Source organism: Emydura macquarii, unplaced genomic scaffold, assembly GCF_026122565.2.
Source record: "Emydura macquarii macquarii isolate MOO-44397 ecotype Brisbane River unplaced genomic scaffold, CSIRO-AGI_Emac_v2 contig_431, whole genome shotgun sequence".
Taxonomy (NCBI): Eukaryota; Metazoa; Chordata; order Testudines; family Chelidae; genus Emydura; species Emydura macquarii.
Window position 1 is genome coordinate 7,282,780 of NW_027130568.1, and position 25,016 is coordinate 7,307,795.

The window sequence follows — 25,016 nt, forward strand, 5'->3', positions numbered from 1 at the left end:
TGCAGGAGGCTGCTTCCAGGCTCCCACCTGGGAGCTGGGACCAGGCAGGATGTGGGCGGCTGCCGCCTGGCTTCCCAAAAAGCCAGCCGCTGCTGCCCGGCATCCCCAAAAGCCAGCAGCTGCTGCCTGGCTTCCCAGAACTGGGGCGGCTGCCATCCACCTCCCAGCTAGGAGGTGGGACCGGGCAGGAAGCCAGCGGCTGCTGCCTGCCTCCCCCAGCTGGGACCGGGCGGGAAGCAAGTGGCTGCTGCCTGGCTTCCCCAGAAGTCGGTGGCTGCTGCCCACTCCCCTTCACTGGCTTTTTCACCATGTACCCCCGCCTGTGTCTCGCTTACCCTTAGGGGTACGCATACCACAGGTTGAGAAACTATGGTGTACAGTATATCCCAAATTTGGCCCCGACTATCTTGCGACGGAGTAGAAAGGGCTACTTCTCCATGGTCTTGCAGGCATTGGTGGTTCACCAGCGCCATTTCACTGACATCAATGTGGGGTGGTCAGGGAAGGTGCATGATGCACGCATCTTGTGGAACACTGGGCTGTATAGGAAGCTGCATGCTGGGACTTTCTTTCCAGACCAGAAGTTACAAATGAGGGATGCAGAAATGCCATAGTGATCCTTAGAGACCCTGCCTACCCCTTGCTTCCGTGGCTCATGAAGCCTTACACCAGGAACCTAAACAACAGCAAGTAGCACTTCAACAACAGGCTCAGCAGGTGCTGAATGACTGTTGAGGGTGCCTTTGGTGATCAAAGGGTTGTTGGCCAGTTAGACCTCAAAGAGGAAAATATTTCCTCTTTTTGGCCTGTTAGACCTCAGAGAAGAAAATATTCTGATGGTCATTACAGCCTGCTGTACAATTTGCCCTTGAATCCTGCAAGTTGTACCACAGAGATAGATTCCTACACTGACTTCAGTGGGTCTATGCATCCACACGGGGATCCACCCGCATGGAACAATTTGCGGGATTGAGGCCTTTGTCGATAATCTCAAGAGAGGCCAAAGACGGAATGGTTATGAAGCACCTAGAAATGGACCCTTTAGGTCAGGTTGAAGCACACTGGAAGGCACCCCGGGGACGTTTTCAGCACTGCCACCTCTGCTGTACCTATTTCATTGATCAAATGAAAACTGAGTCTCCATGGCTGCCAAGCCAGCTCTTTCCAGCAGGACTTAATTCACAAACATGCAGGCTGCTATGGGATCTTTCACTTCCTCTCTCAGACCATTACCCATAAACCTTCCTTTCTCACTTAAACACACTCAGCAATATGGATAAGACACTGGACTAAGACTTAGAAGACCTGAGTTTTCTTTTTGTCTGGGCTACGTGACCTTGAACATGACACCTAACCTTTTTCTATGTCAATTAACCTATCTATAAATTAGAGATGATTATGCCTCATCACCTTTATAAAATGCCCTGCAATCTATGGGTGAAACACTATAAATAAAGGGAAAGTATTATTGTTCTTAATAAAGGAGGTGATGGATTGGAACCCCATATGGAGAAAAGTCAATGGAGAAACCTCAATGGTAAAATGCAGTGCTGACGGAGCTGAACAGTAATAGGCACCATCTTTACAACAGAATGTTTAGATATCCATGGTAACCAACTCTCATAACTTGATTACAAATCTCACAATAGTTGATTTTTTTCTTAAAGCCCCAGCTACCAGGAATCATGCAATTACATAAGAATCTCACCTTTCATTAAAAAAATCCCTTACATTTCTAGATCTCCTGGTTGTGAAGAGAAGCTTAAAATATGTGCTGAGTCCACCCTGAAGACTAAAAACCTAGAAGACAAACAAAGAGCCCCAAATGTACTATTTTTAACATTCTGCATGGTTTCTAAACTAATCTGGTGATTAATGGGGAACTGATTTGTGAGTTTGAATACTTGGGTTTGTCAATTGTGAGGCCCTCTCCAATGGCAATGGAAGACTCCATGGCAGATTATGCACAGCAGGGGACAAGCTGCTCTCTTCCCTCATTCATTTGCATTCTCCTCCCTCCCCTTCTCCAGGATCCCAGCAGGAGCCCAGCCATTCCCTTCCCCCTGTCCCGCTAGCAGGAGACTCCTGGCTTGCAAATAGGCTTTCGCGGGATGAGGTCATTGCAGGACCCCGACCCCACCAGGGGAGTCACTAGAGAGCAGCAGCCTCTGACCGGGAACCTTCCTTTCCCCCTGAATGTGGCGTTCAATGTGGCGTTACCCCGCCCGCCCCGGAGACAGCCACGCCCCCTCCCTTTCTGACGCGTCCCGGCTGCTTCTTGCTTCTGCCCAGGGCGGCAAAGCGAGACGCTGATTTGGTCCGGCCGCGTTCCAAGGGGCGGGCCCACGGAGGGATTTAAACTCCAGCTGGGCACAAGGTTCTGAAGGATCGTTGGTGGCTGGTGGAGCTTGGTGCTGCGTGGTGAGGTGGCTCCGGGTAAGTGGCAGACCCCCGGGCTCTTCCCGTTAACTGCGGGAGCTGCCTCAGCTCGCGGCTTTGGTGGGGCTGGCGGGTGGCTGTGCGGCTGTGCATCCGGTCAGGCAAAGTTTGCTCAGACTCAGTCCGTTTCCGCCCCTTGCCATCCGCCCCCGTGGCTCTGCGGGCGGCCAGATGGCGGGGAGGGGGGTGTTCAAATCCCCCCGCGCTCCATTTACCAGTGCTGCCGGGAGTGAGCCGCAGCAGCTGACAGGGGAGCCGTCTCACTCATGGCCGCGGCGCTGATCCTGGCCCGCGGCGGCAGGGCGCTGCTGCGTGGCCGCCTGCGGGCCCGGAGGTGGAGACCTGCCCTGCTGCACGGGGTGAGTCGGATGGGGATGGTGTGTGGGTGGGTGTGGGTGTTTGGGTGGGGCGGCGGGGATCCCCGGCGCCGCGCTGCGCTGCGCGTGTGGCTGCGTTCCCTCCGGGCTTCATGGGCCCCAGGCAGGTCCTTTGCCCTCTCCCAACTCTGCGTCCCTTGTTCTGAGAGCAGGGACTAGTTTAACCCGCCATCCCAGCCGGGGCGTCCCGATGAGGGTGGGGATGCTCTCCACGCTGAGGCACGACCGCGCCTGCCAGCTCGCACTAGGGTGCTGTCTCCTCCGACCGCTGCGTCTGAAATACCCGGTCCCTGCCCATGGCTAAACCTCCTGGTGAAGGAACTTGGGGGGCCGACTCCATATCCTGCCCGGCTATCAAGCCTTGATCCTCTTGCTTGGTTCTCTGACCTGTGACTGACCGTGGAAATGGGTGAAGCTACCTCTTTCTGCAGCTCCTCCTCTACTTTGGGCTCTTCCTCTTTGTATCCGACCCTACAAGATCACTCAAGGAGTGCTTCTGCCACCTCCGTTTTCTGTGGCCTGCTTTATTAACTGGTAACCACATGATGCACCATATGGGTCTGTAGCTTCAAGAAACTCATGTTTTCCTACCTTTCATTCCAGGAAAACTGGTCAATAGGGTGTCTTCTCTACAGTGCATTATTTGTGGATGAAAGGATGGTTTTCCCCCTTAAACAGAAAGAGGTGGTAGCATAAGATAGCAGAATATCTAGACCCCATAAACAGGGCTGTCATTTGGGGCTCCATTCTAGTGTTTGAGAGGACCTTTTTCCTACTTTATAGTCAACCCACACTGCCTCATGTGAAAAGAGTAGCTTATGCAATCTCCGTGATCCGTACAAATGTTACTTTCACTTTGAGAAATTAGTGACAATGCTTCATAGTGTTTGCTCCTTTGTAACACGTATTGATAACTCTCTAATAGTCTAGCCATGCCTTCTTATGGCACGGAATCACAAATCACTTTTGGAAGTCTGGGAGGAAGGAGAATATAGCCATGGGTCTTTCAGTACTGAGCCACAAGGCTAGCATGATCTAGTATTTCTTTTGTGTGGCTAAAACCAGTTCCTTTTTAAAACAAAAAACAAAACCCTTCATTATATCCAGGTGACTCAAACATGATTCCCATGTAGACCATCATTTTGCTTAATTGAACGCATAGTATCTCTGCATCATAGACATTAACACTTACCTACTGGGGTTGCTATGGGAACCACAGCTCAACACTTTTATTTTGTTGGGTTTTTTTAATTTTAAAGTTCAACCATACTACACTAACACGTTTCTGCATTTAATCCCCTTTTCAAAAATCATGAGTGAATTACACATAGTAGGCTCACTGCCTGCAGTTGGAGATGATGGCTGTTGAGAAGTGCTCTGAGATGAAAGGCGCTACATAAACAATGCTATTAGACTGTGTAAGTGTCTTTCTGCAGCTCCATGCCTCTGTGTTTCCATTCAAGTGGAAAAGAATGTTCCACAACATGCAGCTTTAAAGCACATCCTCGCGCCCACTCCCCCCAACTTAGGTGGCTTAACTGGTTTATCTTCCTTGAGATTGCAAACGCTGGCAAACCTTAAATTGAAGTCATCTGACTTACTGGAATACATGTCTTTAGTAAATTGCAGTGCTGTCTGTCGCTCTTCCTCATTGCTGAACAGAACTCCATAAACATTCAGCTTTGTATGTGGTGGGGGGGGGGAAGAGACCCCACAGAGCTTTTTCTGAAAGGAGCCTGGCTGATTGAGTTACCACCACAATAACTAGCACAGTTACTGTCTGAAACTCCAGTACAAGTTTTTCTTACTGAATAGCCTGGCTGCTTTTGTGGGAGCAGAAAGTGACAATGTCTACTGTGGAGATGCTCTCTGTGTACTCAGAAGTTGGTTTTTTTTTTTGTCCTAGAGACCACATCTGATGCTGGTGCACTTTAGAGTCTAAATACTGGCTGTAAACACAATCCCTTGAAGTGTTTGTAAAACTTGGTTTTTATTGCAGGGGGGGAACCCTAGGAAATCCCTGGTTAAGTCTGAGCTGTAACAGCTTTCATTTTTCATTTTTACTCTTAATACTGCACCAGAGTTTACTCCTTGTGGAGAAAAGGTATTTACTGAGTTGGCTGACTGAGATCACTTTGAATACAGTGTTTGAAGTATAACGATTGGAAAAGTGCTGATTATCCTCATGGTAGGGAAGAAGGAAAGAAAATTATTTATAAAGTTAAAAATTAGTTGTGCCTGCCCGTGCCGCGCCCACCCCCCCCCTCCCCCCCAAACACAGAACTTGGTCCAGCATAAAACATAAGACTGTCACAAGGCATCACCTGGCTATGCACTGAACACTTGCTGAGTAGCATGATGAGATCAGTCACTCTCCAGACTTCATGGAGCCACTCAAGCAGTGTAGCAAATAACTCTTTCTTAGTCATTCCCAACCTACTCTGGAAAGCTGAGTCCCACTCTGGAATGGGGGGTGGGCCAAACTACGGCTCATGAGCCACGTGTGGTTCTTTTACAATTGAAGTGCAGCTCGTGGCGGCTTCCCCCATTCTCCACCTATCAGACTGCAGCGGGGGGGACAGACAGACTCAGGGCTTCTGCCCAGCGGAGAGGGGTGTCTGGGGCTTCAGCCACATGGGATGCACCTACTGGGGCTCAGGGCTTCAGCAGATGTGCCCCACAGGGCTGAAGCCCCAAGCCTGGCAGGTGCACCCTGTGGGACTAGAGCCTGAGATCCCCTTTCCCACAGGACAGAAGCCCCTAGCCCCACCATCCTGCTGCAGGGCTGAAGCCCTGTGCTCCAGCAGGCATGCACCTTGGCTCTCAAACGTCTAAAGATTGTTGTATGCTGCTCAGAGGGTCAGTAAGTTTGGCCACTCCTGCTCTAGAATTTCGAAACAGTAAATGGTCACCAAAAGCTTCTTTCTCCTTAACTCTTGCAAGTAGCGGAAAGGATATCCACTCTTAAATACAGCTGTTCTAGTACTTTGCAGGAGCATAAGAAGGGGCAGAAGTTGGTGTAGTGAAAATAGTAGCACAGTATTAGAAATACTGGCACTTACTATCTAGGTGGTGATTTTTCATTTAAATCTGCAATATGTTAAATTCCTTCCATTCCATAGCTTGCCTAATTCTCTAAAATACAGCTTTGGAAAGAGTACACAATGGAGACTAAATAGAATACTAGAAAAGAATACTTCAGATTAAAATTACTACTTAAGCTGTAGTTAATATGTAAACATACTGTACTTATAACTAAATTAAAGTTTTCATTTAAAAAAAAAAACCCAGCAAGATGCATGATGGTCTTGGTAGTATAAGTTGGCTGTAAAGTAAATTGACAACTATTCAAATACTTTTTTTCCTGCAGCATGGACTTATAAAATTGTAATACTTTCATAGTATTGGTCTCCAACTTTGTCACCACTTTATTGTATCTTAATGATTCAGCTAACATTGCTTCTGTTCCGCTGCACTCTCCTGTCATGTGATCTCCAGACTGACACACACAGGGAGTTGCCTCATACAGTCACAGATACCCATAATTTGACTAGATTTGCAGTGTTGCAATTTCTAAGGCATGTGGAGCTCTAGTACTTAAAATTTAAGAGGAAGTTGGTTTCTCTGGACTGCTTTTGCAGCTTGGGTGTATCACACTTAAGGCTCTAAACCCTGAACTGCTTCTTTCCTCCCAGAGTTTTCAACAACTTTATTCTGATCAGAAAATGTCTGCCCTTAAAACGCTCTTTCAGTATATTGATGAACACCAGGATCTGTATGTTCAGGTAAGAATTCTCCTACACAACTATTAAACTACAGTCCTAATGTAGTATAGGACAAATAGATCTATATGAAATTTGAAAAGCATTTTAACAGGTGAGATTAACAGTCAGCTTGGTGATTTGTAGCCTTTGGTTCTGCTGGTTTCCCAGTGACTTAAGTGACATGTAAGTTGGGGTTGGAGAGACTGTGAACAGCATAATTTTAAATATAATCTGATATTACCCTATTGTAGTAAAACGTTTAAACTTCCAGTGAATAAGTAGGAGAACTTTATGCTAAAAATAATCATTTTCAAAGTGCTTCATAAATTGTAACTGAATTTCAAAACAGACCTACAAGGTAAATACTTTTACAGTGGGGAAATGATCAGGTTAAGATGTCCAAACAAAACATAGAAGGAGTTAGTGTCGGAGTCAGGAGTGGGATCTGGTAGTTCCTGGATTTCAGTCCTGTGCTGACACCATGTTCATCTTCCTTCATTAAATGTGGAGAAACTGGAAATATCGCTGCGTTACCAAATATTCCACTGGCTAATGATCAGACGCATGTCAAAGGCTGTCTGGGAATAGCTGTAGAAAATAGGCTGCTGTGTGCTATATCTTAACTCATTACAAAATGAGGGTCATATTGCAATTATCTCTTATCAATATAATGCTTAAACTTGAATACTTTGCATGGCTCTTATCAATAGGCATATAAGAGTAATCTGCACAAGAGCCCAAGATTGTATTCCTGGGACCTCTAGTACAAAGGGGAAGGCCTAATCTTTCAGAGAACTGTTAAATGAAAACTAGCTGGCGGTAGATAGTAGAAAGACTTTATATAGACTTGAAGCAGGGCACATCCATGTTGGAGTGCACTTAAACCTTAGTAAGACTGAACACTTTCCTCCCTCTGCTGCTGTCTTTGGGGTTGGGTGGAGGGCACATTTGTTAAAAAGCCACTTTATGGAAAGCCTTTTCAAGTGTAGCAGCCATAGCATGCTACTGATTCTCTCTCAAAACAGAGTAGGGCCAGAGTCAATCACCTCAAGCCTTGTAAAACATGAAATCATACAACAAAGGGTTAATACCAAATTTTTGAATACTGAAAAATGTATTTCTAAAGTGCCTTTGATCTGCTGCTTTGAACAATCTGGACTGAACACAAATGTTGTAAAACCACTCAAACACTTTCATCTACAAATAGCGGCTGGCCCAATGGGTGGCAATCCAGAGTGTGTCGGCGTGGCCGGAGAAGAGAGATGAAATCAAACGAATGATGGAAGTTGCTGCCAAGGACATCGAGCGGCTGGGCGGCACAACTCAACTGATGAATATTGGGACCCAAAAGGTAGGAGATGTTCACATGGTGCTACCACATTGCTAGAAAATAATCCTCAGGCAGAATACTTACATCCTGCATCCCAGTTAGATCCCTGAAGAAGCAACCAGCTACAGGTTGCAACCCATGTGTGGTTGACCAGCAGTTGCTGAAATGGGAGTAGGCTCATTTCTCCTACTTCCCAGTCTGAAGCCTCTTATTGATACTAACTAGTTCAGCTACTTAGAACTAGTCCACTTCAGATCCCAGGCCTGATCCCTGAACTAGATATTGGGGGAATTTGTGCTACAACTTTAAATGTTCCAGGAGTCAGGATTTCCTCTGGAGCATTGTGGTAATAAGAGTTTGGGATGTATTGAATGAACAATTGAATGGGAACAGGGTCACAGTACAAACAATGCACTACAATACATGTGACCAAACAATTTAAATTCAAGCCAGCAGATCTTAAATGTTAGCTTTTACACACATTGCTGCTCCTAAAGGAGAGTAGGGGATGCTATTCTGACAGGTTCTCACTAACTGGATCTTCTGGTTTAAAATCCTGGCTCTTGCTCCTCTTCCCTCAACCTGTAAAATGTAATATGCTGGACCCATTCCAGGCAGCGTTGGATGTTGCTGAAGCGGTGATGACCATGTTTCTCATACTAAACTTGTAAACTGCAGTTACTAGGAAAACACTGCTATATTAGCAAAGTATGTATATGTGTTCTCCTATACTTACAAGGCGTGCAACTTCCTTAGTAAAAGTTAAAAGTACTTGTCCTTAAACTAGGACAAGTTTCTGGCACAGCACAGAAACTTCCAATAGAACAATAGCTGGTTTGGTCATGCTTGGTCTCTTATCAATTACTCTTCCTCATATAGTCTAAAGAATGATCCTTGCCCTGTTTGTTGTGTTTAGCTTTTTTAACTAGACTAAAATCTAGTTCTGCAATCTGCAAGGGAATTAAAGGTTGATCCCTGTTGTGAGGTGACTAATCAAAAGTTAAATAATACTTGTTAATGAAGGCTTTCCAAACCTAAAGATCATTGATAGCACGTCTTTATAAATTTATTTCTGTAAGTAGCACCAGCTCTAGCCTCTCACTATTTTTTATTATGCATAAACCGTACTAAAAACAACCAAAGGAATAGGATTTGGCTTCAGAGTTGTAACATTGACTAATGTCAGCCAAATTAAATATATGGTGACTAACGTGCATTGAAAATGAAGCATCTGTCATGAATTACTCGAAGTGATATAAAGGCACTTAAACTTCTTACCAAAAAAAAAAAAAAAACCCCATACCCTGCTCACCTGAAGAATTTACTAAATGTTAAATTGACTATTAAATTGCATCCAGTGAGTTTAAAACTTCAGGCTGCTGTATTCAGTTCTCTACTGAAGTGCGTTTAAACACATACCTGTATTTTAAGGCATCCTCAAATAAGTGTTGGTTTCATGTAAATATTAAATCTCTTCTTATTTGGTATGGTACAGTAAACAGATGGCATGTTACCTAACCCTGAACTTCAGTAGATGACTTAATGTGTTCTTAGGCTCTGCCTGTACTACCTGCACAGCCGTGTTTTTGTAGCTGGTTTGTGATGCATCTTTACCTGGCTAAAACAGTCCTAATTTGAGTTGTAGCCACATGATAGTTTTGATTCACACCTGATGCTAATCCATCTGTTTCCACACCTACCATGCTGTCTATTCTGGGGAAATGATTGTAGCTATCCCTTGGCAAGATGGTTTGGTGGTGGTGCAGTGAGAACATGTACACTGGACAACTAGACTCTGGGATGCTCTAGTGACCTGAACCAAACCACTTCACTTCACCAGACCCAGTTAGGGTCTTGTAACCTCTTCAGCGCTCTTGCCAAATAGACAGAAGATTGGTGTGCCCAGGCCTTTAGCATAAGAAAAGCCTGGCTAATAAACATACATGTAAACCACATGTATGGATGCACTCCAGATTTAGAGCCAAGCATGTCACTAACTGATTACAAACTTGGTGTAAAAAGTTGTGATGTGGAAAGGGCCATAGTACAATTTAAGAGCTGAGCTGAGAATCAAACATTAAACTTGAGCCCAGCTCTTCATATGCTGAGTTAAACATAAGGTATCAAACTCTCTGTATCTTGTTTAAACAACTTACCTTACTTGTGGATAAGGCTTTCCTCTTAAAATCATAGGCGAGAATGTTAATATTGGGTATTAACTTCCCTGTCCAATGTGACTTAGACCACTTCAGTGTTTAGCTACTTGCACATGGTGTGTAAAATCACTGCGCTCATCTGCACAGTGCTGCAGTGCTACTCAAGCAGACATTTGTTTTTTAAACAAATCCAAGTGTGTGTGCGTTTGGTATTTAAATATTCTACAAAACCCAAATTATGGATCTTAAAAATTATGCTTCTAAGTTTTTTTTTTTTTTTTTTTTTTTTAAACCCACTCATCTATTAAAATTCATTATGCTAAAATTCCTCTTCTTTCCAGCTCCCTGATGGGTCAGAGATCCCACTACCTCCAATTATTCTTGGCAGAGTTGGCTCAGACCCACAAAAGAAGACTGTGTGTGTTTATGGGCATCTGGATGTACAACCCGCAGCCCTGGAGGATGGCTGGGACAGTGAACCTTTCACCTTGGTAGAAAGAGATGGTAAGAGCTATAGACCTCCTGGGAAGAGTCCTAACAAGCATTCTCTTAACTCATAAGTGGGATGATCTTTCTGCAAGGGTGGGGAATGGAAGAGCTTGCAGCACTAGCTTTCAAACCTTCCTTTAAATGTATTAAAAACAAAAAATTGTAAACAAGCCCTGCCCTGGAAGTAAGGGGAAAATACAAGGCCTCAAATGTTCCAAATGGGCTGTGTTTCCTTCCCTCTCAGACAGTCCAAGTGGTGCTTACACATTCTTTCCCTCAGACCTGCTATGTAATGGCAATGTTGAATTTGCCATCCGTTTCCATGGTAACTTGCTGGTCACAAGCAGTTGTTCATTAGGGCTGAGTTCTTGTGCTGTCCAAACTAGCAGGTCAGAGCCAGGGGAGTGGCTCTGCTTGGTCTTTGACGCTAGGATTCTGGTTGCAGCAGGAATCAAAACTACTCCTGGCATAACTTAAACAGTCCCCTATGCCATGATTACAGCACCTTCCCTGGGCTGCCCTGTGGCTTGCAGCACAAGCCAGAATGACCATTATGGTGTTTACTTTGGCTTAGCTAGGTGCAGGCTTGGCCAGTGCATTTGGGAGCACTGCAGAACAGTGGAAGATGTCTTGTACAAAACTTGCCCCTGGGGGAATTTTTTCCCCTGGACAGATTTGCGCTACAAGGTGGGGGAACACACCTCCCTTGGTGAGATCATACAATGACTCCTGCTCACGCATATATGGGGCCAACATTAGTAAAGTGCGCTGAAAAGACTTTCTTCTTCCCTCCTGATTCTTTGACATTTGTCCTGCTGTGATGGTGCCTCTCCACGTTTCAACAGATAAGCTATGTTTATGGCCTTGAGAGTCCAAGGATGTATAATGAAAATTTAGGGGCAAGGTAGGCCACACTAGCTTAAATTGATCTAGTTCGCTTTGATGCATATGCATCAATCAGTGCCTTACAAATAGGCTATGTAAGCCTTATTGCTTTGATAAGCCCTTGGTGTTAGTAGCCAGCTTCATGTGTTGGAGTAGCTTAGACTTTACACATGATCAAGTCCAACTAAATCATTGTTGGTAGGTAGAGCAAAGGGCCACGCCCTATCCTTGGCTCTGGCTCCATTGTGCCGCGGGAGCAGCACAAAGAAGTAGTAAAGTTGCATAACAAGGGCTGATGTTCCTCTAGCATAATGAAACCTGAGGCTTGATGGAAAAGGTTCTGCCCTGCCTTGCCAGTACTAGTATGCAGTGGACATAGCCAGAGCTCTGCTGCAATCAGGCAATCCTCCCAAAAAGAAAGGGTTCCTGTAGGGACCACTATGTAACATGTGTTTAGGAGCCCTGAGACTGCTCTAATTCTGTTCTGGGTCCTAGGCCAGCCCAAGATGGTATTAGGTGTAGAAATGGAAGATGCATAAAAATGGCATATAGACCCTTTTCCCCCCCCCCCCCCCCCCCCCCCCCCCCCCCCCCACACACACACACACACACACACACACACACACACACAGCTCTCATGCTAAGAACAACTTAGTTAGATTCTAGGATTGGGCTCATAAGACTTAAATAGGTGCCTATTCATTAACACTACTTGCTTGAAATAAGCTGCATTAACAACTTGAAGTCCTTTTTTTAAATAGTTCAATGTAGCAAAAACAAGAGTGGTAAAACTTTAAATCTCTAAATATTGGTAATAATAGAAAGGATGAAGTATGTGTTCTGTCTCTTCAGAAATGTGTTGGGTTAAAAGATCATTTCTTTAAAAATAGCACCACATGCTTGATGCTTAGACTTCTAAATGTACAAGATAACTTGCAAATGATCAACCTAGATATAATTGCTCTTGAACACTGGGACTGATAGTAATTTATACAGTCACATCAGAGATTGAAAGTTTTTAACTATATAGAAAAGCACTAATAAAAAGGAAGTATATTTCTGGAATATACCACTGAACTGTTGCTACCAAAATAAATGCATACATCTAGCATATTATATTTCTTGGTATAAAGGGGAACTTCCTGGTCGACAAAGTACCTCTTCAGTCCTAATTAATTTTAAAAAGCAGTACCCTGCAGGACACCATATTACTGACTAAACGTTTCAAGAAAAAAAAGTTGTTTTGTTTTTGTTTTTTGTTTTTGTTTTGCCTAGTTACAGATCTTAAGGCCAGAAGGGGTCATTAGATTACCTAATGTGACCTCCGATGTATCACAGGCCATAGGATTTCTCACCCAGATACTGGGCCCTGTATTGAGCCCAATGACTTGAGTTAGATCAAAACACATCTTCCAGCAAGGCATCCCATCTTGATTTAATGACTTCAAGGGATGGAACGATTAATGTTCCTTAATTTTCATTTGAATTTGTCTGGCACCAGCTTCCAGCCACCAGTTCTTATATCTGTCTACCAGATGAGTCTTTTACCTGGAATTCAGTATACTTTTCTTGATAGTACTAGTTTCACTGTCTGACAGTCTGTACTTGGCTGTGTGGAAAATAGCAGGGATGTGCCCCTAACCTCAGTTTAGAGCTCTCGTGACTTGGTCACTCGTTCTTCAGCCATGCTTTTGCTGCTGAATTTTTATGACAATTTTCAATTTTGTCAAGCTTTTTCAATGGGAAAACTTTAATTTCTGTCAAACACGATGCTAGGCCGCAACTGTAAGCCTAAAGTCAAGTGACTCTGGCATTGTCACCTTGGAAGAATTTGAGGCAAAGATGACACAACAATGCTAGGAATGTCTGAGAGCAGCAAGTTGCTAGCATATTAAGGCTTGCCTTATATGTGGGGCAAGCTGCATGCACAAGACTTCATACGGACTTTCTCCTCTACTGTATCTAATTCTCCCTGTATCTGATTGCTGTAGAAAAACTGTACGGGCGAGGGTCAACAGATGACAAAGGTCCAGTGCTCGCCTGGCTGAATGCCCTAGAAGCTTATCAACAAACGAAACAGGTATCGTACCCCCCAGAATGTATTCTGCTAAACTCAGCTTGTTAGTGTAAAGCAGTACAAAGGTTGTCTTAGCCTCAGATTAGTCAAAAGTCTAGTGAATGATACTGCACTGCTACTGTATCAGTACTGATTTAATCTAAGCCCTTCTCTTTGTGCAGTTAGACACTAGATTTTAATTGCTCAATTTAGTTATAACATAACCCAGTCTGCTGACTGGTCAGCCTTGTGTCCTTCTGAGCAGCCATTAGGACACTTCTTGTTACAGTCTTACTTCCTCAGTGTTTATTAGCCAAAGATGAAATGAGACAAATAGAAAAATAAATGCTGAAACCTCTTTCAGGAGAATCTGTGAAGCCTAGCTAATTCCCCCTCCGGGCTTATTGTCAAAAGCTGCTCTGATTTTTTTTTTAACAATTTGTCTCGGAGATGAGTAAAATTGCCACTGCAGTTTGAGGCTGAGAGGGGAGCATGAGTTGAGACTAACACTAAATTGGCAACTCTGCCAAATTTAGGAAGAGCCTCAGCAACCCCATATATTCTAGTAGAACAGTAAAGCTGGCACTCTACAAATTGGCACGTCTGTCTTCCTTTTAGTCAAGGTCACTGCATGTTCCTTACATGCAATCACTGTCCTTATTGTAGAACGCTTGGCAATGGCTGCCTATGATTTCAAAGGAATTAGAACAGACAAACTCTGTGGTAGGCAGTCTCTAACTGGTTCCTGTATGGCAACAGCCTCTGGCTGGGAGACCTGGGTTCTATTGCTGCATCTGGCAGACTATATCCCTCGGCCTCTATTTCCCCACCTGTAGCAATGTGGATGGCTGATTCAGGTGACAACAATTTTTTTTTTTTTTTTTTAAATGGCTTAAGGGCTGCCTCAGATGGAAGGTGCTATAGATCGATGTACGACTACCCTTGTTGCAAAACTAATTAATGCCAAAATCCTCTTAATAGCTCAATAACACAATGAATTCCATAAAATGTAGCTAAAATCATGGATGGGTTTGATCTCCAAGTACTATTCATCATTATTGCAAAGGTGGCACATGTTTCTGGAACAGAATGGGGAGCGTAACGGCTGAAAGAGCAACTAGCTCTTAGAACAAGCACAAAAGGTGGGATTCACCCACAGGTAGGACTCGCAAGGGGGACTGGGGTGCCTGAATGCAACATTTGGGCACCACTGACCTTCACAAACCTCTGCTTAACTGTGGCTCAACTCTGTAAGTACCTAATGTCTCCAGGCACATAAGTTTCCCACATAGGTGGGAGACCCAAGTTCAAATCCCTATTCCACATCAGGCATAGTGGGGATTCAAACCCAGGTCTGCCACATCCTGGGTGAGTGCTCTAACCACTTGGCTAAAGATTGAGGGGGTGGAGTAGGGAGGCTGGTGGCATCATCACCCCCACTACCCTTTTGAAAAAGGACTTACTGGCTTAGGTCCCTCACTCTGGGAGTGAATTGTGTGGTGGGAAGCTCTTCTTTCTGGCCAAGGGCCTAACTCTAAGCAGGGCTTAGGCCATTCCTCTCTCCTCAATATTTCCTACTGGCAAGCTCAAGCTGGTTTGCTACTCAATATTCAGTGATCCCCTTCTGGCACACAACTCTCCCCATGCATCATCTGAAAAGCCTGGGTTTCTAACCCAGTGGATTGTGAATTCCACTAAGCAGGACAGTGCCTAAAAGTTTTGTCGTCGTCCCCGTCGCGTCGTCCTCTTTCTCTCCCCCCCCCCCCCCTGTGAATCTCACCCTCACAATGAAGTAGCTCTTTGAATAGAACATAGCAAGTCTGCCCCATCATCTTGGACTATGTAGTCTGAGCTTCTACTGACAATAAGGACTTGGCATCAGTAGGACTGCAAGCGCTTTAAAGTTATACTAGCATTTCTGTCCTGAAACTGGAATGCCTGTATTACATTAATTGCAAGAAGACATAACAAATCTGCATGAACTGGTATCTGAACAACATTGAATGTTTTCATGCTTGTGTCACTCCAAAGGAATTCCCAGTGAACATCAAGTTCTGTTTGGAAGGCATGGAGGAGTCTGGATCTGAAGGCCTTGATGAACTGATTTTTGCTCAAAAAAACACTTTCTTCAAAGATGTGGACTACATTTGCATCTCTGACAACTACTGGCTAGGCAAGAAGAAGCCCTGTATTACATATGGCCTCAGGGGAATCTGCTACTTTTTCATAGAGGTAAAGTCCTAAAGAGTAAACACTACTTCAGTCCTGTATTTAAACCCAAGTTGCTCACAAACAGAATCTCTTTGTTAAGGAACTGTTGTTGTTGTCTTAATGCTTGGCTTTAATATCCTGGTACATCCATTTCTGATCTACACTCTTCTGAAGATAAGCAATATCCTCCAGTATGACATAACTTGCTCTATTCCTGTATGCCCTTTGCAAGGCCCTCCCTTCACCCTATTGAATAACTATCGTAATTTGGGAGGGGGGTGTAGCTCTCAAACGGTTGAATCATGAGTCATTACTAAAGTCATTAAAATATCCTGGACAAACATTCCTAGTGATCTATAGCACCGCCACAAGTTGGGGCACAGATCTTTTTAATACAGGCAACTGACCTCGTGTAAGTGAGGTAAGACATTCAGCCTATGGGTATATCAGATGGTTTTTGTATGTAGACTTATGACCTTGAACCTGATGTCTCATGCGACGCTGGTACATTTCTAGCACAACAGGTGCTCTATATAGACAGTATTAGGCTGAAAGCATAGGGTGTTCTCATTTTGTTTGCTGATCTTTACTAGGGGCATAGGCCATACTGAGGGATTATTTAAAACGCTGCCAAAACTGTCTGTCTGATTACAAGCTTGTGTGCTTCAAACCAGGTGGAATGCAGTGACAAAGACCTTCACTCTGGAGTTTATGGTGGCTCAGTACATGAGGCCATGACTGATCTCATTGCTCTGATGGGTAAGAGTTAAATATTTGCCTTTGTGGTACAGCATAACTGTTGGCCAGTCAATGCTTGACTAGTTGTCCTATTACTTAATAAACAGCAAAGAATCTCTTCAGTTCAAATTAAAACTGTTTTTAATTTATATTAAAAGGGCTCCAATGTCAAATTTACTGGGCACCATTTGACTGACTCTAAAATTAGCCAACTAGTAACCCACTGAAATTGTGGAATTCCATGAGAAACCTGCAGAAGCAGAAACTGCAGGCAAAATGCCCTATGCACGGAAATGCCCACCTGACAAAGGAGTTGTTGCTTAGATATTTACATCAAGGTTCTAGGGAAAGCTGAGGTAAACGTTGACTTATGGGCTTTTCAGACTTGTCAGTAAATGGCTGCTTCCATGCCAGCCATCTTACAAAATGTAGTACACAATTCTCTATGGAAGAACCTGACTTCAAACAGTCTGATACAGAAGGTCTATAACTTGAACTCTGGCTTAGAGTTCAAGGAAAGGCAGGTCTTGAATATACCTGTTCCATGAGTCACTTCACAACTAGAGATGACCTGAAGAATTGCCAAGTGTCTCTTAACTGGGTGGCTACAACTGTGTACAAGCCGACTTACAGTATACAGAGAAGGCTTTCAGTGGGTTAACTAGTCATTATGAGCTGCCTCTAACCTGTGTCTATAGAACTGCATTTCTTCCTTTTTGTCCCCTGACACAGGAAGCATTTAAAGAAACAAAGATTTCAAGTGACATGGGCTTTTGCTTTAACAGTAACATGGAAACAACACTCTTGGTGCTTATGTCTGGTCTCAAAGTGATCGTGCAGGCTTTTTCTTTGCAGGCTCTCTTCTGGATAAGAGAGGGAAAATTCTCATCCCTGGCATTAATGAGGCAGTGGTGCCTGTTACTGATGAGGAGCTGCAGTTGTATGAGAAGATTGACTTTGACCTGAAGGAATATGCAAGTGATGTGGGAGCAACAAAACTACTACATGACACAAAGGTGCAGTACTTCCTTCCTTCTTTCCTTCTCTTCTGTCCCCACCTCAAATTCCTCTTTCTGCTATAAAAATTTAATGTACATTGCTACTTGTTAACATGCACTGCATTTGTAGTGAACTGGAAAAACTGGCTTCTGATGGTTTGCTATAAAATCCATCCCAAAGGTTTTGGGATGGGCTACTTTATACCACTGCAGGATTGTTACCTACAGTGCTGGATGCTGTCACCATAGTACAGTCTTGATGTGCCTTATGTTAGGGTAGCATTTAAAGTCTCTAGGAAGAGAACTGATCTTGGCTAACTAGGTTAGCCTAGACTCCTAAGTGTCTTTCCTTTACACATTTTTAGATCTACCCTTTCACAGCAGCATTTTCACTTCCCCAAATGTCATGTCAGATTCCTTTCTCATTAGATATCTGAATCCTTACCCTTCCATCTATATCCAGGCTCAATGGAGTCTTATTGATACAGTAGTCTCTCTTAACAGGCCAATAGCTATCCTGTTGATCTTCCTATTAAATGCAGAAGAAACCCTGGTATCTCACATGCAGCTAACAAATGCGGGTGCTCTTTTAATGGGGATTACTGTTTAGCATGACTGCCTAATGAATCTCACCAAGTCCCTTAGTAGCTAGTTATTAACTAAAATGTCACCAGACTTCCAAGCTTCAGACTAGGATTTAGCAATCTTGTGTTTTTAAACTTCTCATACATAACATCTTAACAGGAATCTTGGGGCCTCTCCAAAACAACATGGAATTCCTCTGCATGCTGTTCATGTGTTGTAAGATGCAAGTGTCTCACTGGTCTGCATGTTCACATAACCAGAAAGTTTCCTACACTTATTTATCTCTGATCCTGAGAGGCAGAACATTGCTTTCTCAGCCTTGTCTAATCTTTCCCACAAAATTTGAGTCTCTCTCGAGGTTGGCCTCTTTCAAATACTGACAACAAAACTGACTGCCCAAGCTGAACCTATGCTTCACTGGTAGCTGTCTAAATCCAGAGACTTAGTCAAATGACAGCCTAGTGGCTTTAACTAAGGGTAAATGGTGTGCACAAATAGAACCAGTTGTGTATTGTAAGTTTGGCTGCAAGGACTGAAATAGAACACCATGTACCAGCTGTTTCCAGATTAGATATGAAGGAAGAATCTAAATCTGCCCACAAAGCTTTTCCTACTATCTGACCACCTTAGCCAGCCTGAAATCATAGGTAAATGAGATTTCAAGAGGAATTCTTGCTTACAATACAGTCTCAATGTTGGGTATCCAATGGAACATACTAGAAAAAGCGGTTACCCCACAACTGGGCAAAAGCCTCCTTTCAGAACTGCTTTTTATTAGGCCTGAACTGAATTTTCAAGGTAAGAATTAACTGAATTATCTCTCCTTCAGAGAGGATTAATTCAGATACCAGTATCTGGGCATCCTGTTCAAATTGCTGCTTCAGTCACTATCTGTCCTTGAACCAGACCGGCATTCTATGGTTCAGTGCAGGCTGTCTTGCCTGCCCTGGGTAATTACATTTTGTCCCGACATCATGGTTATAAGTAACTGAAGGTTTAGTAAAACAACTTCTGTAACAGCTAAAAATTCTTGGCACTTCCCCTGTAATCTTCACTCTTAGTACTTTTTCCCACCTTTCTGCAGAAAGATATCCTAATGCACAGATGGAGATACCCATCCTTATCTCTCCACGGAATTGAAGGAGCCTTTTCTGCATCAGGAGCAAAGACTGTGATTCCAAGAAAAGTAACTGGCAAGTTCTCAATCAGGCTAGTGCCAGACATGACTCCAGATGATGTCAACAAACAGGTATAAATTGGGAATGGCTGAATCTTGGCCTTAAATGCTCCAATCATTCACTTTTTAAAGCAGTTTCTTCCTCCACCCTGGTACAAGCCTGAATAGCAGCAGTGTTAAAACCCTGCAACCACTGTAACAGTTCTGTTTTCTCTGCTGTCCTTGATCTCTAACAAGACCTTTTATTTAGACCCAGCAGATATAGGCAGCATCTTAGCTCTGACATGCCTATAAACTGAAGTTTTGATATGGTGTTGGTGTCTTAGTCCAACTGTGATAAATGGAACAAAAACAAATGGCTAGAAGACAGTTTATAACTTAGCAATAAATATTTAACTCTAGGGTGCATTGCAGGCTGCTCCAATAATGCATTTGAAAATCTCCCTTGCATAAATCTGACACGTAGAGGATTGATGTCTGCTAAAGGTGAAAACTTCTGGAGTTGGCCCAGTGAGCTTTCACCTTCAGGCTGGTAGACTGAATCTTAGTGTAGCAACTTTCAGGGTCAGACTTTCAAATGCTCAGCACCCAGAAACTCCTGTTTGGAAAAACAAAGCAGGTGGGTGCTGTGAGCCCGTCTGAAAATCTGGCCATTGCATGGTGAACTCCTTGAGCCAAGGCTTGTCTTTGTGCTCGAAATGTGGGGACCCAAGCTGATTGGCACTTCGGCATGTTAGAATTACAGTAACAGGAATCTAGCCAACTTTTAAGCTAGCTAAGACTTATTCTGTTATGGCTTTTGGCCTCTTGCTGATCTAGATTTGTGAAGTATTTTTATTGTTCTAGCACTGCCCACAATGAGTATGTGCTTTCCCTATACAGAAAGACACTGTCCCTGTTTTGAGGTTTGTTACAAGTACAGCCTTTAGGCAGCCATTTACTGCTACATACTTTCTGGTACTTTAACACTTAAACTGTCTGTCTAGTAAGATGACACAGCTGGAACTTGTGTAACGCTACTGAAGTGCTGCTAGCTCTATTGATTCTAGACCTCTAATTGTTCAATCCTTTGATATCAAAGGTTCAGGATTACTTGACCAAAAAGTTTGCTGAGCTGCAAAGTCCCAATAAGTTCAAAGTGTACCTGGGCCATGGTGGAAAACCTTGGGTGTCAGACTTCAATCATCCCCACTACATGGCTGGTAGAAGAGCAATGAAGACAGGTCAGTGGAATTACAACTTGGGAATTCAGATATAGCCCATCCTGATACCCCAAATGTCTTATCTCTCTAGCACCAGCATTAAATTGACATCTTGCAGCTACATTGAAATTACAAGGTTGTGTAAGATGTCTGGTAAACAAGGAGCTATGCTGGCGTAATACCAAGATGTACGGTGTCCTACTTGGTCAATACTGGGATGAAAACCAAAGGTGCTTCGGGAAGTAGTGGTTCAATAGGAAGTCTTTTTTTCCCTTGTCATCCTACTAGAACCAGTCCACTAACTTTGGCTGCATGTTTTTGTTCATTAAACTCTAAGTGGGAATCGGGAAACCAGTATAAAAGAGCAAGTTCTCTCCTTGGTTGCACCCATACAGGTGGTCCTGGTAGCTGCAAACATTTGGAGGGGCGATTTGACCCGCTGTGGGATCCCTAAAGATGACACGTGCTTTAGTAAGGAAACATGCTGGGGAAGCTGCAAGAACTCAAGAAAACTGACAAAAACTATTTGTTTTTAGTTTTTGGAGTTGAGCCAGACATGACAAGAGAGGGAGGAAGCATTCCCGTTACTCTGACCTTCCAAGAGGCGACAGGCAAAAATGTGATGCTGCTTCCTGTTGGGGCTGCAGATGATGGGGCCCATTCTCAGAATGAGAAACTGAACAGGTAAGGGACACTGGTGTTGGGATTTACTAAAGGGATCCAGGGGACTTATTACTAGAGCTGGGTGACTTTTTTGGCCAAAGAAAAACCCAAAACCAAACTTTTTTGACAAACTGCAGATTTGGCAACACCCAAAGCATTTCAATATTTCACTTTGAATTTTCCTTCAGCTTTATTAGAATACAAACATTAAATGCCCAAAATCAACTCAATATCTCATTTGCTCAAACCAATGTGGTTTTGGAATTACCACCATACCAAAAAACCCCATGTATCTGCACAGCTCTACGTGTTACTACACTAGCTTGGAGCCCTAGTATGAGCCTTTAAATGCACCAGTACCCACTTGTGGCTCTGGTTGTGTACTCTCTCCTTTCTCTCTGGAAGGATTTATATAGCTTCTTCTACAGAGGAGCTATGAATGGCTAGGTACCTCCATTGCTGTGTACCAAAGGCTCACTGCATACACTTGCTTGCAATTCTACAGTCTTGCTAGCTTCCTCTTCACTTAACTTCTCTCATGCGGTTGGTCTGGCAGCTCCTGATGCAGGAATGAATACAGACTGCAAATACTGATGGCTGACCCTGGCGGTGCTCACAAGAACAGACACTAATGCACAAAACTCTCTCTTCTCCCCAGGTTTAACTACATCCAGGGAGTGAAACTGCTTAGTGCATACCTATATGAGGTAGCACAACTAAGAGACTGAACTAGGGAGGTGAAAATCCTGACATGAAGTCATTTGTGGTTCAGAGTTCTGGAAATCCCTCTGGCAAGCTCAGACTACCAAATACCTACAGCTTTACTCTCCCTGCCTTCCCTATCTTTCATCCACCAACACTCCAACTCCTGCAGGGGAAAATCATCAGTTCCCCCCCACTCTAGAAATCCTGGAACACAATACCAAAACACTGCTTCCAGTGCATACTCCATTCAATCTCTCCAACTACAGAAGGAGGGAAGAAACCCTTTCTGAGAACCCCCCAGAATCTGACAAGTGGTTCTGAATCACTTCATATGTGTTTCTTTGAATCCAGCCTGCGGCTTGCCATATGCGCTCTTTCCCAGACTGGTTGTTGAAAACAAAAATGAGACCAAACAACTCTCTTCCAGCTTCATTAAACCAGCTACATCAATTAAAGAATTTTACATTTTGACCATCTGCAGTGGCTGAAGAAGGTTAACCTAGACTCTATGGTAAGTCCTGGAAGCACTCAAAGTGAGACTACAAAGGGGATATCGGAACTCCTGCAAGCTGTAATGGAGCCATCTCTGCTGACTAGAATAGGGGTGGAACTGCTAACTTGTATGTAGCTCTTGTTGTTCATGCTTGTTGCATCAAGGTCTGCAGACATCTGGATATAAAGCATGCAATGAAACAGGCATTTTTCTAAAACTTGCTTTGTACTTATGTAAACGTTGCTAAATTAAAAAAAAATGGCTCTATCACTTGGCTCTTTAGGTTTCTTTCAGATAACTTAATCTGAGAATGTAAAGGTCAGTTCTGACCCATACTCTCCAAGCCACCACCTTATAAGGGCCATAAAAGAACTAAGTGTCTGTTTTGGTGCAAGAATATCCTGGCTACAATAAAAGCTGGGAGGAGGAGTGCAGCACTGAGTGCTATGGGCTGTCCTAACTGTTGCACAGCACCTTGGCAGCCCTGGAAAGCTCCATAAATGTGAGCATGATTCTAAACCATCTAAGAGTGAAATGATGAAGTATTAAATCTTGCAATCTGTTTCCTATACAAATACTCATAATTCATTTCTGTTTCACCACATACTAGTCCTTAATAGGTGGAAGGCCTTTCTTTTATGGGCTGTTAGGTAAGAACAGCCTCTGGTTCTGGCATTCTTGCTTTTTACTACAAAAAAAGAAATTCTCATGGCAAGTCAGTCTTACTGAAGCTTAGCATATGAAGATTCTAGTGTGCTTATTCCTGAATTAAAATGCAATCCTATCTGGAATGTTTTTGTGTATCTCCGTCCACCCTGCTTTACTTGGACATTTCTCCGTCTTCTGGATGACGGACAGAGTAAAGTGTTAACTACCACTGTAATACAGTCAATATGATTAAATCCCTCTGGAGCAGGGAGAATGTCAACCACGATGTAAGGCAGGGGACAGCATCCATGTTTATGTGGTAAGGGCTAGGGCACATCCTGCTAAAGAGGGTGAATGTGTGGATCTTTAAAATGTCATCTTTAGCCAGATACATGTACTTCTCACTGAAGGATCTTGAGAGAAGAGGGTTGTGACATGTACACTTTGCTCAGGAACAATGGCTTTTATGCCTGGGGGTAGTGTAGAAGACCGTGTGAGACAGGAGCTGCAGAGAAATGTCTTATCAGTGCTGGTCTTGCTGGGGTGAGGGTGAAGTATGACAAGATTGGGTAAGTGGAGATGGCAGAGCCATGTAGGACTTCAAAGGATTAGGGCTAGCAGTTTAAAACTGGTTTAAAAAAGGAGGTAAAGGCTATTGGGAGGGACCTGGAAAAGAATGAATATGATCCTGTATTTCTGTGTGTGTCAGATGCACATACAAGCTTGGGTGTGGATGAGGCTTTTGCAGTTTGAACAAAATGAAAAGGGTCTGCTCTGAAAAGTTGAGGGAGGAGGCAGAAGCCTACAAGGAACAGACAAGATGATGGACCTAAAATTTAAACCTAATTCTCCCCATGAAAAACATGGCTTTCTTAGGATGATCTTGGATGGTTTGGATAACTAATGGTGGTGGTCTTTTGGCGGATGGCCATGGTTTGAATACTTGGACATTGAAGCCTATGCAGTAGTGTAGTCAAAAATTTACTGAATTTACTTGGCTATTTGGCATTAGGTTAGATTACCTGCTATGCCACTGAGGGTATTCACTACATACTTTTGCACTCATTTCTTGTGGATATAAACATCTTTCTTTTGTCTGAAGAGCAGTGCTACTCTAGTTGTTTCTGGTTTCAGCTGTTGAAGTATACAAGCCACTCCTCTATTCTAGAGTTCTGTAGCACTTTAAAGACTAACGCAGTGCTACAAAACTCTGGTGGTTTTTGCCATATACAGACTAACATGGATACCCCTCTGAAACCAGAATGTAGAATGATATAGCACCATCTGCTGGGTGAACAGACTGCAAGCAATTATCCATACACTGCACACAAAGCACTCAACAGGCTATTTATTTTTGCTTATTGCCAGTGTAGGGGGCAGAGGAAGCTTTTCTTCTATTTCCTAACGGTCAAGGTACTTAAGCACTAGAATAAATTGCCTAGGGACACCGGAAGATCTCCATCATTGCAGATTTTTAAGGTAAGGTTAGATACCATCCTGTCAGAATGGTCTGATAATAATTAGTGCTGCCAATGAGTGGGGGGACTGGACTAGATCATAGTTTCTCAACCTGTGGTATGCATACCCTTGGGGGTACCTGAGACACAGGCAAGGAGTATGTGGCAAAAAACCCAGGGAAGGGAGGTGGGAGCTAGACAGCAGCCGGCGGTTTCTTGGGATGCCAGGAAGCAGTTGCTGGCTTCTTGGGAAGCCAAGCAGCAGCCGCCTGCGCCTTGCCAGCTGGGCTTGCAGCTGGGTGGCTGCCACCTGTGCCCCAGCTCTGAGCTGAGACAGCCTCCCGTGCCCTGGCTTGAAGATGGGCACCAGCTGCCTGCCACCTGTCCCCATCCCTGTGTCCCAGCCTGCAGGGAAGCCTCCTCTGCCCCAGTTCAGAGCAGGTGGCAGTCACCCACCTCCCAGACTGGCAGCCAGGTGGCAGCCGCTTGCAACTTGCCCAGGTGGCAGCTCTCCTCCCTGACTCAAAGCCCAGTGTCCAGAAAGCCAGGCAGAAAACCCAGCGGCTTGCCCAGTCCTGGAGCTGGGCTCTACCTGCAGGCTTACTTGTCAATTTTACTGCTCTAGCTGAGCAGTGAAATTGAC

At 43.9% G+C, this 25,016-nt stretch overlaps 1 protein-coding gene across 2 annotated transcripts; it reads left to right on the forward strand.

Moving 5' to 3' along the window:
- The first annotated feature begins 2,289 nt into the window (after positions 1-2,289).
- CNDP2 (carnosine dipeptidase 2) lies at positions 2,290-23,464 on the forward strand. Of its 2 annotated transcripts, none has more exons than XM_067537508.1 (12): positions 2,290-2,436; positions 6,512-6,601; positions 7,788-7,931; positions 10,408-10,570; positions 13,432-13,520; positions 15,528-15,728; positions 16,382-16,466; positions 17,301-17,461; positions 19,113-19,277; positions 20,287-20,428; positions 20,944-21,091; positions 21,729-23,464. In XM_067537508.1, exons 2-12 carry the CDS (start codon positions 6,542-6,544, stop codon positions 21,796-21,798), a joined length of 1,428 nt encoding a protein of 475 aa, XP_067393609.1. In that variant the 5' UTR covers positions 2,290-2,436; positions 6,512-6,541; the 3' UTR covers positions 21,799-23,464. The 2 variants fall into 2 exon arrangements, with proteins under 2 accessions (XP_067393609.1, XP_067393608.1); XM_067537507.1 differs by lacking the exon at positions 2,290-2,436 and adding an exon at positions 2,777-2,798.
- Positions 23,465-25,016: the final 1,552 nt, after the last annotated feature.

Coding starts and splice junctions, on each gene's coding strand:
- CNDP2 (XM_067537508.1), top strand. CDS start 6,542: ATGTCTGCCCTTAAAACGCTCTTTCAGTATATTGATGAACACCAGGAT. Junction 10,571..13,431: donor CACCTTGGTAGAAAGAGATG/GTAAGAGCTATA, acceptor TGATTGCTGTAG/AAAAACTGTACGGGCGAGGG. Junction 13,521..15,527: donor CTTATCAACAAACGAAACAG/GTATCGTACCCC, acceptor GTCACTCCAAAG/GAATTCCCAGTGAACATCAA.